At 40.5% G+C, this 18,520-nt stretch overlaps 2 protein-coding genes across 3 annotated transcripts in view; one reads left to right on the plus strand and one right to left on the minus strand.

Moving 5' to 3' along the window:
- The window catches only part of slc66a2 (solute carrier family 66 member 2), a 35,172-nt gene extending 27,247 nt beyond the window's left edge, over window positions 1-7,925 (minus strand). Inside the window, exons 1-3 of one of the 2 annotated variants that reach the window (XM_085395716.1) lie at window positions 7,210-7,925; window positions 5,340-5,473; window positions 2,287-2,337 (exon numbers count right to left, since the gene is read on the minus strand). In XM_085395716.1, the coding sequence (XP_085251842.1) occupies window positions 2,287-2,337; window positions 5,340-5,473; window positions 7,210-7,412 (388 nt within the window). In that variant the 5' untranslated portion in view covers window positions 7,413-7,925. The remainder of the gene's footprint in view (window positions 1-2,286; window positions 2,338-5,339; window positions 5,474-7,209) is intronic. The other variant, XM_085395717.1, reaches the window with a different exon arrangement.
- A 3,624-nt stretch (window positions 7,926-11,549) lies between these two features.
- hsbp1l1 (heat shock factor binding protein 1 like 1) lies at window positions 11,550-17,149 on the plus strand. Its single transcript, XM_085396803.1, has 3 exons — window positions 11,550-11,616; window positions 11,715-11,779; window positions 14,996-17,149. Exons 1-3 carry the CDS (start codon window positions 11,572-11,574, stop codon window positions 15,090-15,092), a joined length of 207 nt encoding a protein of 68 aa, XP_085252929.1. The 5' UTR covers window positions 11,550-11,571; the 3' UTR covers window positions 15,093-17,149.
- The last annotated feature ends 1,371 nt before the right edge of the window (window positions 17,150-18,520 follow it).

Below are 18,520 nucleotides of genomic sequence, written 5' to 3' on the forward strand. Positions count from 1 at the left end.
TGCGCTCTGACTTTTTCATGACAGGAAAACAGCAATTCTGTCCATGTTGTCTACTGTGCACTACAAACTAAACAGGGAAGTTTGTTCTGTATTCGGACACGCTGAACTAAAAGTGCATGCTGCCTTTTCAATTCGCACATCTATGGTTTCCTTCTGCCATCTAGTGTCCATCGCAAAAACAACAGCCCTCTCTTCATGCTGTGTCCCAATTGAACTGTGTATACCAATTGCAAGTATATACACATTTAAACATATGTATATGACTGTGTACAAATCTTGATTACTTCTCATTTATTAGTATTTTAATTAGAAGGAGCCAGAATTTCTTGTCTTTATAGAAAAGCGGACTTGAGCAATAGTTCTCCAGGCTTTCTGAAGTTTTTCTTTGAACATTGGCTGCTTATTCCACTCACTTTCTGATCATTTTCAGAGGACTGCTTTTGTTTGCTAGGCCACTTAACATTGACCTATCAATCATTCAAACACAGAAAAGGCACCTAACTAAAATGTGAACTGGTGTTGTGTCTACAGATACCCTAAAGAGAACAAATTGTATCTTTAGGCACTTTGATACCAACATGCTGTTTCCAGAGAAAATAATTTGTTCCCATTTCTTTTATTGAATCTATGAAAAATAAATTTCCATATGTGTTTGCACATTTTGATATATCATAATTTCCATTTTCCTATCAAAATATAAAGAAATGAAGGTTGGCTAAAGTTTTTTAGGCAGGACTCTATATGCCACAGTCGTTTAGACTATTACAAAAGAAGGGCAATTTCTCTCATTAAATGAAAATATCTGGTGATCTTGAAACAAATAGCAATAAGCAGAGCAAATACTGTGGATTAGCTGGAATCCTAAATTACACAGGAATGTAACAAAATTAATCTTCCTGAAGTCCAACTGGTCTCATCAGTTCCCATGCTTTTTTGGACTGTTGTTAAAAGGAGATGCTACACAGTGGTAAACTGGTAAATGGGGGTTTGTATCTCCTCCTTGGATTCAACCAGACATTTTTCACTTGTTAGACAAATATGTAAATAACCTAAACTATGAAAGCATATATTTTACTTTTTTTTTCTTAAACATTTCACATGCTTCCTATGGTTTATTTTTTAAATAAAATATATGGGTTCAGTTCGGACTGCGTGTCATTTACCTTTATATTAGATTAGCAAAACTGTGACACAAAGAGTGCAGTGGGTCGCCGAGTTGACGATCCACACCATGTCAGAAAAACAAGTATGGAGTAATTCTTTGGTCAACAGAAAAATAAAGAAGTACAAAATATACTTTAAATGTATTAGATAGCGGATACGAGTCTCACCATTTTAATTTAATCCCAAGTAATACGCTGGGATTCGTCAATTCAAATGAGAATATTTGAGTTTACTTTAAATGCAGCTTGACTTGTAAGTTCAGCAACATAAGTCCTGAGTCCTCTTTAAATGTGTCGAGTTCTGTTTGGGTTTACACTGTACTGAAAGTATTGAAGTCAGCCAGTAGGAAGACAGCATTAATTCAAAATCATTAATTAAGCATTAATTAAAAGTCATTAGTGTTTGATTTTGCAGCCTTTCAACAATGTGCTTTACATTACTGTATTAGTCCAGAATAAAAATCAACATGCCGCAGCTGAAAGGTTATTATTCATACACAAAAGTTAATTTTGCTTGTATGCTGGCCCTGAAGTGCGAAACACAAAGACAAATCAGAAAACACGACATTTCAGAAAAAGAAAACAAAATCACAACAACAAAACAAACACAACAACATTTTGTGACTGTGTTTCATGATGCAGTGATTTTCCTTTTTGTCTTTTGCACTTCGTCAAGATCAATTATTGCTTTTCAAAATACATAAACATCACAGTAACATGAGTATATTTCATTGAGTTACTTCATACTGTAACTCAATGACATGAGTACAGTAACTACTGTAAACTAGTGGCAGTATGCAGGTCTAACAGGATTAGCTTCTTTTTCTTCCTACGTTGTTGTGCACTAAGGGCGTGCAGTGAAACATGCTGTAGAGCATCACAACAGTTTCTATAATCGACAAACAGTTAATGTGCTCGATCATTCAAAAACATGCGAGAGAAAGGGGCTCATGCTTCACGTCAACTCATTGGAAACTGTTAGTCGGTGTCAGTTAGTGAGACGGGTGGGCTGTGAATGAGAGCCAGGCAGGGTTATCACCATGCACAAGACACACGGGAGTGGAGATGGGAGAGGCAGATGAACTACGACTGATGTTTCATGACAGACACAGTAAGTACATACCCAGAAAGAGCCTCTTAGGGATTCTGACCTCCTCGTCCTTAATGTCTGTGGCTACAGACAAAAAAAACAAAAAATATATAGACAAAAAAGAAAAAAATAGAGCTTGGTTTTCATCAGCAAAGCTGGAGTTGATCTTTGTCAAATTACAGAACTCACTGATTCTGTGATTTGTTACACCAGTGATCTGTGAGGTTAGGAGTGTTCCCACCTGCTTAGCTTCCTCAGATGCATAACCTTTATAGCTAATAAACAATCAATAAAATTTTGAGTTCAGTAATGTAACTTAATTCAAGGTGTTTTAATCCACAAATCTGGTGACATCTGCAAAGTCCAAAGTTCTATTTTTCCAATCGTCTTACATTCCTTTTACTTTATTTGTTTTAGCATTTATTGCACTAAGCTTGCTCATCTTCACAGCTTCTGCTGCACAGTTTTTGTTCCATAGGAAGACATAAAATAGCCTTCGTCATGTTATTCTTTAAACGTAGCCGTTACTACCAAAGGATACATAAAAGCTCCATAAAAGCATATTTCACACACAAACCTATTAGCCAGACCTTGGAATGAGCCGACATCTGGCTTAGTGAGGACGATGTTTATCTGTAGTGTCACATGTACCTGACACGGGCTTAATATTTCAAGATGGTGTGATGCAGAGCTGTGACGCTTTCAAACTTTTCAGTTATATTTTCAATAACAAATATTTCTTTAGCTTCCCCACACAAAACAAAACACAAACAAACGCACACATACACACACATTTATAGGAACATGTGATGTTGGGAAAATTATTTTAAACATTGCTTTCACCTCTGAACCAGCTCCGAGTTTGGATTCAGGAGACAGACACGCTCTTTGCTTTTAAGATTAAGCTAAAAATTAAAACTTTCCTTTTTTCAATATATAGTTGAGGCTGGATCAGGTGACCCTGAACCATCACTTAGTTGTGATGCAGTTGGCCTAGGCTGCTGGGAGCTTCCTGGTGTTTCTTCTTCACTCCCTTTCACTCTCTGTGTTTATACACCACTCTGCATTTAATCATTCGCATTAATCACTTCCACAATGGAAAACAGCCGCCCCCTCACCCCCCAACTGGTCGCAGCAAATGGCCGCCCCGCACTGACCCTGATTCTGCCAGAGGGTTCATCCTGTCAAAAGGAAGTTTTTCCATCCCACTGTCACCTAATGCTTGCTCCTAGGGTGTCGTCTGACCGTACTGTGTCTCAAAACTTCTAAAAAAAAACAAAAAAGAGTTTACAGTACAGTCGATGGCCACGACCCAAGCATTGCAGACCAAAGATGAAAGAGAGCAGCGCGATATAATCTACCAGAGTATTTGTGTCTTTTCATTTAAATGAATATGCTTGGCATGATGTGTATTTATTGATCAAGTTAACGTTGACTGGTAACATTTTAATTGCGTGACTACAATTATAAAGTTCACAATGCTGAGAAAATGAACCCTGTAGTCTCCAATGTATTTGTTCCTTCAATTTTGCAGATAAACTCACTATACAGTCCTCCGGGTTACAGGAAGCAGTGAATGATTGTGGATTAAATACACACATTTGTACAAAAACTGAAAAATAAAGCCTTTAGCCCTGACTTCAGTATTTAAGCTAAGCCTAACAATCTAATCTAACTCAGCAGTTACATTTTTTTTTTTTTTTACTTTGTTTTTCACATCTTAGGTTTACTTCACTGGAAGTTTGGAATTTCTCTGACAGTTGCTGCTTGGTGTAGACACTTAAACATGAAGCTACACTGCCCTACTGAGGCAAAATGCACTGACTACACATTTGGCCAAAATACAAAAAAAACCTGGCACTAAACGGTCCCTCTGTCTCTCTCTGTGTGCTGTTCACTGAGTGAATGATCAGTGACTGACGGAGACCAGCTGTGGAAGAGAAGAGACAGACAAGAGACTTCCTGTTGTTTCAAACTTCCTCTGTGTGATCATTTTAGATGTCAGATAGCAGAATCACAGGACAGCTATTGTTTTTCTCGTGTTTTGCAATCAGACATGAGTCTGAAGCTTCAGTTAAAATAACAAAGCTCAAAAATGTCATTACATTTAGTAAAATTAACAATCTATCCTAAAGGCTGATGGATAAAACTTGTTTTATTGCACTGCACTTCCTGACATATGCTCCAGTTATATTGACAGGCTGATGGTATTGGCCGGTATTAGCTTTTGCTAATTATCAGCATTTATAACAACTGAGAAATGAACCAAAAAAAAGTTGACAGGAGAAACATTGTGTTGATGTTGCACAGTTTGTCCACCAGAGGGCAACTGTCCTGTTAGCAACAGCATTTCAAATGCCACAACCAGCTGATCCTGTGCATTTAAACTGTACTGTTGTGCTGTTTTAGCACTGACTCATAAAGATAGAAGTACACAATACGAATTTTAAGCAAACCTGTCTATGTATATTCGCTGAAGTATCAGATTTTAGAGTCGCCAACTATTGTTATCGACTTAAAAAGAAATGTGTGAGGCTCTGATTATAAAACAGTGTCTCCATGTTTTCCTTTTACACAGGATTATATTTAATCCTGCCCACGCTAGTTTAACTGATACTCTCCCATTATCTGACATTGAGCCTCTTCATATTAGCAGCCAGGTTTAGTCAAATTTCCTCAAAGTAAGCAGGAACTTGTAGCATGCCCAGCACGGCGTATCAGACAACAAAGGGCAGCTGTTTGTGTTTGTTTACAAAGGGATAAATGTCACAAAACAGAATCAAGCGTTTCCCTGTGTGGGTTATGAATAACTTTATGACAAACATTACAAAATGTAATCACCTTAATGTCAGTAATCAGCCTGGAAAGTTTCATGGTTAGTAATATATTTTACCCCATCATCCTATATCACTTATTTGAACTAAGCGCAATATAAAACCAGCTTCAGAAAGCTTATTTTATATAGTTTTAGAAAGAAAAACCTGCACAGGAGATCACAGGCAACAATCACCAGCCTCTCACACACTCACACACACTAATCTGAGCCTTATCTGCACGGTAAAGTGGCACCGCCTGGGTGTTCTGACCTAAGAAGGAGCGCCTCTTCGTGCTGAGTTCAGTGGCCATGCGGACGTTGGTGCACAGGTTCAGCATGATGAGCATTGTGCAGATCATGATGATGCTCTGCCACAGCAGCAGTGTCTCAAAGTAGCGTCCAAATCTAAAGAAGAAGAAAACAATATGTGGATTTTAAGATTTCATATTTACCCTATGGTTCTCTCACCCATTTGCTGGTCACCAGACCTTCAAGGGGACCTATTACACTCATTCCTAAGTGCATATTACACCATATTCATTCAAATCATTGAATTCTAATCACATCTAAGGCCACAGGTGTATAAAATCAAGAGGCTAGATATGCCGAAGGAACGGGTCGTTCTTAGGAGCTCAGTGAACTCCAGTGTAGTACACTGATAGGATACCGCCTGTGTAACATGTCCAGCTGTAAAATTTTCCTGAGCTTTTAGTGGTTTTATAACAAAAAGGAAGCGAATGACAGCAACTCAGCCATGAAGTGGCAGGCAATGTAAAATCACAGAGCGGGGTCAGCAGATGCTGAGGGGCATAGTGTGTAGAGTCGTTACAGACCTCCAAAACTCATGTGGTCTTTGGATCAGCTCAAGAACATTTCATGGAGAGCTCCACAGAATGGGTTTCCATGGCCCAGCAGCTGCATCCAAGCCTTACATCAACAAGCACAATGCAAAGCCTTGGATGCAGTGGTGTAAAGGACACCACTGGATCCTAGAGCAGTAAGGTCTCTGGAGTGACAAATCACATTTGTCTTTCTGACAACCTGGTGGACGAGTCTGGGTTTGGCGGTTGCCAGCAGACCGATACTTGTCTGACTCCAGTGTACCAAATGTAAAGTTCAGTGGAGGAGGGATTATAGTGTGGGGTTGTTTTCCAGGAGTTGGGCTTGGGCCCTTAGCTCCAGCAAAAGGAACTCTTACTGCTTCAGCATACCAAGGATAAGCGGTGTGGAAAAGGTGTGGAAGAACTTGGCTGACCTCAACCTGACAGAATACCTCTGGGATGACTTAGACGGAGACTGTGGGCCAGGTTTTATTGTCCAACATCAGCATCTGCACTCAAAAATGTGGTTCTGGAAGGATGATCATAAACTTCTATAGACACACTCCTAAACCATGTGGAAAGCCTTCCTAGAAGAGTTGCTATTGGTGCAAAGAGTGGGCAAAATCATATTAAACTCTATGGATTAAGAATGGGGCGTCACTTACGTTTATATGCGTGTGAAGGCAGACGAGCAAATACTTTTGGCAATACAGTGTATTAATGCTTGGACTCTAATAGAGTAGCTTTGCATGATTAAAGCTACTTTTAGCTGCTCACTTATTCACACAGGGTTGCCACAGCGCTGCATACTTAACCTGTTGGATTTTTAAACCAGGTGCTCTTCCTGACACAACCGCCAAGGGATCTGTATCTCATCCTGGGACTGAACCAGGAAACTTTTGCTTGTTAGGCAAACATGCAAACTACTGCACTACAGAGCCACAATGCACGGCTCTTATCGTAAACTGTGTATTTTTGTGCCTCGGGTTATCCACATTATATGTACAAGTCTCTACATCATTATTTCTGTGGCCTCATTTAATATCCACCATTATAACCACTGTATAAAAAAATAAAAGGAAAAGCGAGTCTTGTCTGCTATAAGTTGAATACTGTTCAGAGGTAAACTACAGTTTGGTGTTTAACAGTAACCAGCAGACTGTTTGCAGTGCATTCAACCCAGCAGGCCGCTTTTCCTCTATGAGTCGGTTAACATGCAGTGTAAGAGGATCTCTATTTTTTAAAAGCTGAATATAAGAGAATATCCGAAGCCCCCCATAACAACCTCACAAGCTCTCAAAGGATGTGAGAGTCTGTTACCTGAAGAGTATCCTCAGGATGTTTGCCACCAGCAGCACCAGGCATACGTAGGTGGAGAAGCCCTCTGCATTCTGGGTCAGGCGGATGTCTCTGTACTGGGGGATGTAGGGCACCACCCCACCGAACACCATGGCACCGGCAGCGACCCACGCCACCAGGTTGTTAAACACGGTGAGGATCTGGTCAAACAACTCATCTTCCATGCTGTTCGTCGGCGGAATAAGCGAAGAGACGTCAGCTGGCTGTCAGTGGCTCTAGAGACTATTTTTGGCTGTTGATCCTCCTCCGGTTCCTCGATGTGGCTTTGAGATCGGGAGAGAAGCATCCGTGTTTTCCACGCATGACTGAGAAACAGCAGCTAATGCCACGCCATCATAAACAGAGCAATGAAGCACAAACGACGTATCCGGGGCTGACGTTACAATAGCGGAAACAATGAGCAGTAAACAATGAGCTTCCGTACAAAAGCAGCGGTTGTGCAGTCACTGCAGTACGGTCATTTACTCTGCGTTTCCCATTTCCTTGACTCAACACTGCTGATGCTTGTGAGCGTTTTAGCACGGGCTGAACTTAAGTCGTTATAGGAAACACACGACTCTCCTGAAAATGTATAAAAAGCCCCTGAAATGAAACAGCATTTTTTGTTTGCGGTGTCCCTACATCACCATTGTTTCTTCTTCGCTGTCCTGCCCGTCTGTAATGTTTCCCAACACTTCCTGGAACGTCTCACGTCACGCGCTCAATCAAAGATTATCCAACTTGATCAAGAGAGTTCACACACAGGCAAACTGTATGTGGCTAGCTATCTAGCAGGTTAGCTAAAAAAAATAATAGAAAGAATAAAAAAAAGAAAATAAATAAATAAATAAAAGAAAGAATTTTAACATATAGTTTGTGTCAGCTGTTTGGCAGAACGTGAATGTTATGGTAATTTTGGGCTCTGACTCTGTAGCTACGTAGAAATAAGCTTCAAAAGTAAGTAAGTAAGTAAAGTTTATTTATATAGCACCTTTCACAGACATATGTCACAAAGTGCTTTACAAGGTAAAAACATAATACAGTTATAAAATACATCATAAATACCCTGGTCTAATTAAAAGCTTTTTGAAATAAAAATGTCTTTAGCTGCTTTTTGAAGGTCTCCACTGAGTCCAAACCCTGTAGAAATAGGGGAAGTGCATTCCAGAGTCTGGGTGCAACAGCTTGCAAAGGTCGGTCCCCTCGGGTTTTAAAACGAGTGTGGGGGACCACTAAAAGGTTTTGGTTTGATGACCTCAGGTTACATAAGCCTCTGAAATTGAGGATTAAAAAATTTAGGCCCTCACTTCAACCTGGACTGCTCATAAAAAAAAACAGGTTAGCACCAGGAAAACCAACCAGTTTCAGTCTATTCTGCCACGAACACGACAGAATTATGCCAGAAACTTTTTGATGGCTACCAAAAACATCTGATTGAGGTGCAACATGAGGAACATGAGGTCAGGAGGAGACTGAGAGCCAGTGGTCAAACTCTGTGCAGACCAACTGCCAGGAATCCTCACCAGCCTGCTCAGCCTCTCCCTGACTCATGCCACTGTCCCCACTTGTCTGAAGGCCTCCACCATCATTCCCATCCCCAAAAAGACTGGAATAGAAAGCCTCAATGACCACAGACCTATACCTCTCACGTCTGTAGTCATGAAGTGTCTCAGCACATCAGAGACTACCTACCTCCCTCTCTTGACCCCCACAAGTTTGCTTACAGAGCAAATCGGTCCATGGAGGATGCCATCACCATCACCCTTCACAGAGCAGCGGGAAATCTGGAGAATGGGTAGAGCTACGTGAGGATGCTTTACGTGGATTACAGCTCAGCGTTCAACACCATAATACCAGACATCCTTACTACCAAACTAGACCACCTTCAGAACCCCCTGCTACTTGCTCCTGGATCAAAGACCTCCTCAAAAACCAGCCTCGGTCAGTCAGACGGATCTCTGATCAATCTCTGATGGAGATGAGACAGTGTAGAGGTAGAGATATTTCTCACTGGTGCTCAGAAAACAACCTGAAACTAAGCATCTTTAAAGCAACAGAACTTATTGTGAACTTCAGGAGGCACAGACAGGTTCTCTCCACTCTCATTATAAATGGTGAGTGTGTTTATTCTGTCTCTATCTTCAGGTTTCTGGGCACCTACATCTCTGGCGATCTCACCTGGGCAAAGGAAGAATAACCTGTACCAGAAGCTGCTGTTGGCCTTCTATCGCTCCTCGGTGCACTGCGTGCTCTCCTACTGCCTGGGTGTTTGGTACGCAGGGGGCACAAATGATAACATTACGTTATCATTAACGTTACAAAGCACTAACACATTCACATTCAGAAGAGATCCAGGGTCAGCGCTGGGCAGTCTGCCTCAGCTTTTTAGGGGGTGAACTAGGGGAAAGAGATGAAAGAAAAGGGGAGCAGAACAAAGAACAAAGATGCTCAATGAGCTTCACAGACACAAGCTGCAGTGGACAGTTTTAATTATTTCTATCACTTGCTAACAGCAGTAAGAAACATTTTCGCTTTCACAAATCTCTAACGCAGTTCTCAGTGTGCATCATACAGCTACAACTACAGCCCCCCACCCACAGTCTTTGCCCCGAGAACACTAAGCAGGTTAATCCGGCCCTGCTGCAGACAATGAATATTTTAGTCAATTGCAACTGAAGAGGCCTAAAACAAAGTGACACATCTGGTTCTGCCTGTTTTCTGCACTGACTGTAGAGCAACATCTTCTTCAATATTTCATGTAACCTGGTTTATGTTAGCTGACTTCTTCCTTTGTACAGTCCATCCCTTAATCACTGCAGTCCATTTTAACAAGCCTTTGTAATGATGTTATACAGTATAAATGTATTATATTCAGCAGGAGTGAAAGAGACACTGCCCGAAATAAAGATTTATAAAGGCTTAATGAAAGTTATGTAACCCTCATGGCAGACAGCTGTTTTCTCTCATCTCTCACAGTGAGCAGGATAATGTATTACATAAAAACCAAAGCCTCGTTCTGGGGGCGCAGCAACAAAACCCACAGCGACCTGACTGCCAGGATAAACCAGTTTACAAAGAGTTAAAAAAATGTTTGTCCCATGTGCTGCGCGCATACAAATCTCCGCCACTGTCACAGTTAAGGATGAGAAAGGCAGCTGTTACAACAACGGAAATGTAACAATATTCGCCTTCAAAATAAAAGGCGGAAATTGGGGAAAAAAAGTGGGTTTTCGTTTTTTGTTTTTTTGCTTTGCGCCTTTACCTGGATGAAATGCCTTGTGGACATTTATACTGTAGACATCCTGCCACAGCACAAGACTGAATTCAACAGAGTTTCTAGCTCACACGTGTGGCGTGGTGTGTTTTCTAATCTGTTTACTTGTGTGAAGAGTTTTACTTTTACAGATTTGCTGCTTAAATTCAAACTCACAGTTTGTCTTCATGGTCATTGTATCAATATTACCCCCCTGAATGCGATCTGCCTCATTATTAACAATTAAATTAAGTGGACTTTATTAGCATAAATTCCAATCTATCCATTTTTCCCACTTATTAAATTCAGGGTTGGGTTGGGTATATCCCAGCTGGCTTAGGGTGAGATAGGGTGTGAGAGGTAGGGTACACCGTGGGCAGATCACCAGCCTGTCTCAGGGCTAACAGAGAGAAACAACCTCAACCTCTCGCCCCTCTTAATCTTTCAGTCGTCTTAAACCCACGCTGGCTCTTCTGGACAACTTTAAGGATGAATCCACCCATTCTTAGAAATCTCTGGTGTTAGACGTGTTCCTATTCTATGTCTATTTTATCCAGAATGGTCACCAGTTAACACTGATGAGTGAATTATATCCAAATCAAAAAGACTAAATGATCCTACCCTCATGTCAAAGCTGTTGGCATTTACACCTTGGTAATATCACAGATTGGCACAAAGATTTAAGAGTCAAACCTTGCAATTATGAGCCAATTATGCAACTTACATATACCGTGTACATTTAGGCCATAGCTATTCACCCTTGTGCCAAATTTAAAAAATAAAAAATCTTCTAGAAAAAAAAAATCATATTGAAATAAAATTGTCTGTAGCTGAAAAAAAATGTGGTGACTTGAAGGTTGATCCCCTGCGACGCTTTTATTTTGAAGGGACGAGCGCCACAAGCGGAAGTTTGTGTCAACTCGGCATACCGCAAAGTTAAGGGAGTCACCGCCAGCGTCACAGAAAGGAAACTCATTTGGGATTTTTTAACCTGGGTGTCACAGGCCGGTGCGGCAAAACAGTCCCAGGCAGGCGTGTGTGTGTTGTTTGAGTGCAGCTGAGCGGGTTGTGTGTGTGTGTCTGGAGACACCATGTCTAAAACAGAGTGCAAAGCAGCTGAAGACATGACCGAGGCGGTGAGTTTGTTTCATGTGACCTACGTGTCCTGTAAAAAGCACAACCCGGGCAGGCAAACATCTGTGTAAGAACGAGTTTCCTTCTCTCGTCCGTTTAGATGGAGGCAACCATGCAGCGACTTGAGAAAAGATTCCAGAGCATCTCTGAACAGCTGGAGTCCAAACATATCCTTTTTTCCAGCCGTGTTTTCTTCCATTTCAGGCGCGTTTTATCCACGCAGTCAGTCAGCTCAAAGTTCTGCTTGCTAAGACACACCTGAGAGCAATGAGCTCACTAATGAGACTTTCACTTTGACTCCTGTCAATGAACACGTGGCCACTAGAGGGCGACCGACCGCTACCGAGACTCTTGAACTGTTCAACTGTTGTACAAGTTTAGCGCCACTGCTACTGAAGGTAAAATAAGTCTTCTTTAAAAATCACGTCGTTTTTGGTTTTCATACAACAATCACTTAAAAGTGCAGTATGAAGAAAATCAAATGAGACAAACCTCTGTCAAATGTGACATTCTGCCTGTGACTTCTGCTACTGTATATGTTTAAATAATAATTATCTATTTAAGGCACATTGGCACCCAGTAATGAGATTTCTTCCTGTAAAAGAGTCAACAGTGAAATGTGTGTTAAAAGATGGGAATATACTCAGAAATTAAGCTTTGTCTACTAGAAAATGTGTCAGTGACAAGGGGTGATTTTGATATGTGGTTGGAGAAATCATTATTTGATCCTTTGTAAGTTTGCTCACTCACGAAGAAATGAGTGGTTATAAATGTGGTGCACACCTCAGTCAGTCAGTTACAGATACTCCTGGTCTCAGCTATTTCAGTGTATAACACACACAAAATCAGTGTCCTCCATTCTAACCTCTCCGCCACCATTGGCAAGACCAGAGCTGTCCTGTCAAAGGACATCGATGACAAGTTTGTAGACCTGCCCAAGACCAACAGCAAGAAGTTTGGTGAGGAGGTGACAGCTGTTCACCCTGGGTCTGGAGCTGCATGTAAGATCTTGCATCATTGGATGAGGATTATCCTGAGGAGGGTATGGACCAGCATGTACACATGTACAGGCCTGTCTTAAGTTTACCACTGAACATCTAACCTGTGGTCAGATTAAACCAAAGTCGAGCTCTTTGTGTTTGGAGGAACAGAAATGCTGCATATGACCTGAAGAACACCATCCCCACAGTCAAGCACAGAGGTGGAGACATTATGCTTTGGGGGTGTTTTTCTGTTGAGGGCACAGGACGACTTTGAGATAGAGGGGCCAAAGGACAGAGCCATGTTCCACATATAAACCCCTTCTCTCAGCAAAAACACCGAAGAAGGGTCTTACAGCATGGCAGTGACCCAAAACTAAACACTCAAGCTGTTGCTGATGTAGTCAGAAAATACACACAGAAATAAAGATGCAGCTTCAAATTGCAGTAAATCATTTATTGAAAAGCAATTTCAATAAAATCGAAGCTCAGACAAAAATAAACAAAAGCGCCCTGAGAAGTTTGGATGTAAGTGCCCTGCTGCAATATGCGGGTCACTTGTGCTCTGAACACTCTGTATGCTGTGAAATGCATTAATTCTAAATGGGTAAAATCGCCAACAAGGGCTTCTCCACCGAGCACTGAGTCATATTATGTTTGAATTCAGTGACATGCAAATCATTTCTAACGTTTATTTAATGTGTTTTCCTGGATTTTTGATTGATATTATTTCATAAAAATAAAAGATTGTTCACTTACAACTAAATGAACAAACTTACAAATTTACAGCAGGGGATCAAATAGTTATTAAAAGCTAACAGAGCTGCAGCTATTGATTATTTTAGTAACGGAGTAATCTGTCAATTGTTCCATCGATTAATTGACTAATTGGATAGGATGATCTGATATCCTCGTGTTGGTGTTGTTCCCACATCATCAAAATAAATGTTGTTCCAGGTTCAACATTGCAAGTGACCAATCACATTGTTGTGACGTCATACTTTTGCAAACCAAGCGATTCATTCATTTATGAAATTCCAATGTTGCAAGAACGATATGTATAATGCTTACCGTTTATTAAAGAACAGTATCCTGAAATGCAACGAATTCAAATTGCTGGATTGGCGGACAGCGGACAGCGGTGGTTTCTCGCACGTTAAGAAGACGTTTTTTTCCAAAGTCACAAAAGTATGACGTCACAACAATGTGATTGCTCACTTGCAATGTTGAACCTGGAACAACATTTATTATTCTGATGATGTGGGAACAACACAGACACAAGGATATCAGATCGTGCAATTGGATAAGAAATACTGTTGAATATTTATAATCGCTAATTAATAAGACAAAAGAGAAAACATGGGTCTGTCACAATAAAATGCTCAGTGGTTTCTATTTTAGAAATTGCAGTGTTTTAAAGTTTAACTGCATACAACATCTGTCAAAAACCCCAAACAAGCCCTTTAATTGTATTTATGTGCCATGTTGAAATGTAATTTTAAAAGAAAATATTTTCTTAAATCCTATAAATATATATTAATCTCAAGTATTTAAACAACAGCATAAAAATGTACCTTTACTTCTTGGAAGACTTTCTGATGTTAACAGGAGCCAATGATGGTGTAGACATTATGTAATATTATTTATAATTCAGTGTCCAACCGAACAACCCTCAGGTCAGTGGCTCTCAGTTTAATGGCTCTTATATGTTTTATTAGCTATGAAAAAAGCTTTTATTTTTATATTTTTAAATATTAACATGGTTTTAATTAACACAATATTTTATATTATTTCATTTTCAATCAGAAAAATGTTACAAAAGCCTTGAAATAAATATGGTCTAGTACACCCCATGCCCCCCTTTAGACTCACCCCTGTTTGCTTCAGCGAGCTGTATAATGAATGAATAAAGTGAAGAGTCCATTTGCAGGTTTTAATACAACTTCTGGAGCCTTACTGCAGATTTTTCTGAGTGTCAAACAATCAGCGAGGATGGGGCAGCTACAAAGTTTGCTCTTATTCATGTTGGAGTTTGCTGGTCAGGTGCTTTGATGACTGACGCTTGCTTTTTCCCTGTAAAGGTTTTAATGGCGATCACAGGAACAGCGCTGCTGTTTTAGGCACTAGAAGCAAGTTTTCTTTCACTCTACCTGAGCTCACAGTGTCAGTAACAGCGCTGCCTCTTTGCAGTGTGTAAACAGACTCTGTGCCAGCGTCATCATCACTGCTGCTGTTGTGTTATCAGTGTTTTTGTTCATAACTGGCAGTTTTGACAAATGTGTCCTCTGACCTCCGCTCCTGGTCTCAGAGGTGGTGTTATTCAAACGTCTGGGAAAAAATGAACATATTGTAGATGTAGTTAGCTTCATGAATGCAGACTTGTTTGTTTCTTAATGCTCACACTTGATCAGATGGGAACCCGCATCAACGACCTTGAGAGAAACGTCACTGAGCTCATGACGAAGGCTGGTATGGAGGCGCAGGCATCTTCAAAGTGACGCCAGGCTGACACTTCATCTGTCCAATGAGCTGTTTCCTGTTGTGACCTCACACTTCATCGGTCTTGAAGCGGGACTTCAGATGGTGAAGTCCCACCTGAAGTAGTGAATCTCATGTTAACATATCCTTATTTTTCCAGCTGCTATGATGTGCTGTTCAGATCATATCCAATCAGGGTTACCTCGGAGATTTATTGGAAGCAATGTCCTCCAATCAGACGGTTTTATTTTCCACTTTTCCAACTCATAAAATACAGCCTCTTACCACTTCATTAGGTACACCTGTACAATCTGGGCAATCAGTTCCAACAGTTCTGCCTCGTACTACAGCATGACAAAGCTGACCTCTCTCATTGTGACTGGAAGCGTTCACAGAAGTCTTACTTCAGCTGTGTGCTTCTCCTCAGGACCGTCTGTGTTGGCTTTAAACATGTAATTAATGAAATACCTCTCTGAACCTCAGCCAGTTACAAGCAAGCCTGTCTTATTCAAGGCTGGGTTGATGGCTAAGCTGTTATGCAGAAATGCATCTACAGTGAAGTCTAATAAAGCAACAGCATGGTGCATTTATAAAGGCTTTATTAACGTCTTAAAACACCATTGTTTGCTTGTTTCGGTGGTTGTCTTTACTTTAACTGGCACATCACTACCCTTAATCTCTAACAACCTTCACCTCAGTAACGTCTGTGGATGTGAATTCTGGATCCTTGAGTTGTACTGATGTGGAGACCAGGAGTTCTCAAAGTTTTGATGTCTTAATGCTAATTGCAGGTTCTCCATATGACAAATGCACAAATTACACAGTTGTAGTGTTTGTAATGTGTAGGTGCACAATGTTTATGTTGGAATTTTTAATTTTTGTGCTGGTTCACTGGTTTCTAGAGATTTTGATTCTATTTGTAGCATCAGTTTGGGGTTACATGCACTCACACATGTGGCTGAACACCCAAATAGGAAAAAAAACCCCAAATCAGTTAATAGTGAGATTTCTAAGTTTCTCGTCTGTAAATGTTTTACTTTGGTACTGAGTACTTTATGAGAAAGTACTCAGTGAGCAATAAACCAGCTGCTCTTCAACAAGTGTCTCATCGTGTGGATGAAGAGGGCCACCTTCATGGACAGCACTGCTGACAGCAGTCTGCGTTCTGCTCCACAGTCTCTGACACTTAGCGGCACATGAACCAGCTGTTTACCTGCTGCGGTTCTGGTAGCTCTGAATGTTGCAGCAGATCTGCAGTCCAGCATGGTTGCAGTATGTCCACCTGACTGAAAAGATCCTCTCTCACAAAGCAGCTGAACATCGAGGCAGAGGAACATGGTGCTCTGCACTGAACTGCAACAGTGATGCACCTGGGCAGGTTCCCACCTATTAGTACGATGGCTGTTATATATCTGTGGCACTTATCAGAATTGGGCAGGTTTGGTCTGCTCTGATGGCTGTGTGTTGAACATTCTGACTGCTTTATCACAGTGTGACACAAATATCAGTGAATAGTCAGCAGTGCATTCAGTTCTGCTTGTCCACAACACACGTGCTCTTGCACAACAAGTGGTTGAGCTGGTTAAAAAGCTCAACCTGAGATAAAAACATCACAGCTAGAAAATATTTTTGTTTTATTGGTGGACTATAGTCCAGCTCCTGGCGAGTTACAAGGTGAAGATACTTTAGTTATTGTTAAACTAACAATATTTACTCTATGCTTAAAATGACCAGGGAAACATTACTGCAGTGCTTACAGGCTGTTCAGTACATTCACACGTCAAATCAAGACGCGTGTCATCAGTGACAGTAGCTCATTGGGGAAAATAAGGAAAATGTTTTTCATTTATTTACTGCAAGTATTTATTTCCATTTTTTGTTGAAATATTGTGATTATAACATTGAGTCTAAATCCTGAAAGGCACTTGTTAACTTTGTATCTATGCATAAAATAAAAATGTAATTATCAGTTTAAATGTAACATTTCTGGGAGATGATGCTGTTTAATATCTATGCAGTTTTTTGTGACCTTTAATATCATTTAATGTGCAACATCAGCGTGTCCACCCTCATTAAATTTTTCTACATGTTCTCTTTGTCAGTGTAACTTTGTTTCACGTACAGCATCCAGTGTATTGAGGAAATTAGGAAAATAAAATGAATTAAACCTGTAGTAGTGAACAAGGGCCGGACTGCCCTGTGAGGAGGAGGGGCTTTAACTGAATGTGTAGCGCTAACACTTTCTACATTGCTTTGCAATATGTGGACTATAAAGGCAACAAGTTAGCAAGAAATGCAGGTAAAAATGTGAACTGTGGTGTGTTGTATTTGGAGAGTAGCTGTTTCTAAATATTAGCAAAGAAGACTCCAGATATTGGGTCTTTAAGAACTTTGACTGGTCCCTGGCTCCCACCAGGGACGGACCAGTGGATTTAAGGTCAAAACTGCCACAGAAACATGTCGACTGCTACCAATCCAAATTCCATAAACCTGTGTGGAGAGGTGGAACATGGGAAAAGAGAAAACCCCTTTAAATCTGCTCCGGATCTGACTCATATTCTTAAAAAAGTGCCCTCTAATTACTGAATGTGGTTTTCAGTTATGTTGTATGCTGTGAACAACAAGTTGATAGAAATCTTACCAGCATCCTGATCCTGCGAAGGAAGAAAAGGAAAAGCTTTTGTGATTATTTTAATCACATTATTGAATCCACTGACTGTGAGTATTAAAATTAGCTTGAGCTTAGAGGGTAAGGATGTGGAGACCACACACATTTAGGAGGTACTGTGCATTTCTTTGTTTATACCTAAATAGATGAATCACTTTTCTGGTAAAACACTGCCCCCTTGTGGAGATTAAACTTTTATTTTTAAGAGGATTAGAAATGACCAGGAAACTGGATGGGTTCAGATGGAACAAAGCACAGCTAAGAACGTATCCTTATTAACATTGCCCTTTATTAATTCAAAATTGATTAAAACCCTAAAAATAGAGAATGACTGGAGAAAACATACTCTGAAGATGTGGACAACAATAAGGAAAAAAAAATGGGGGGCCCTTTGTCCATCTCGAGAGCCATGCTAGTGAGAGACAATATACAGGGTGGGCCATTTATATGGATACACCGTAATAAAATGGGAATGGTTGGTGATATTAAAGTCCTGTTTGTGGCACATTAGTATATGTGAGGGGGCAAACTCCTCAAGATGGGTGGTGACCATGGTGGCCATTTAGAAGTCGGTCATCTTGGATACAACTTTTGTTTTTTCAATAGGAAGAGGGCCATGTGACACATCAAACTTATTGGTAATGTCACAAGAAAAACAATGGTGTGCTTGGTTTCAACCTAACTTTATTCTTTCATAAGTTATTTACAAGTTTCTGACCACTTATAAAATGTGTTCAATGTGCTGCCCATTATGTTGGATTGTCAATGCAACCCTACTTC

The sequence above is a fragment of the Rhamphochromis longiceps genome, linkage group LG22, assembly GCF_057381845.1.
Source record: "Rhamphochromis longiceps isolate RC_006_pf linkage group LG22, R_longiceps_female_GT1.1, whole genome shotgun sequence".
Lineage (NCBI taxonomy): Eukaryota > Metazoa > Chordata > Actinopteri > Cichliformes > Cichlidae > Rhamphochromis > Rhamphochromis longiceps.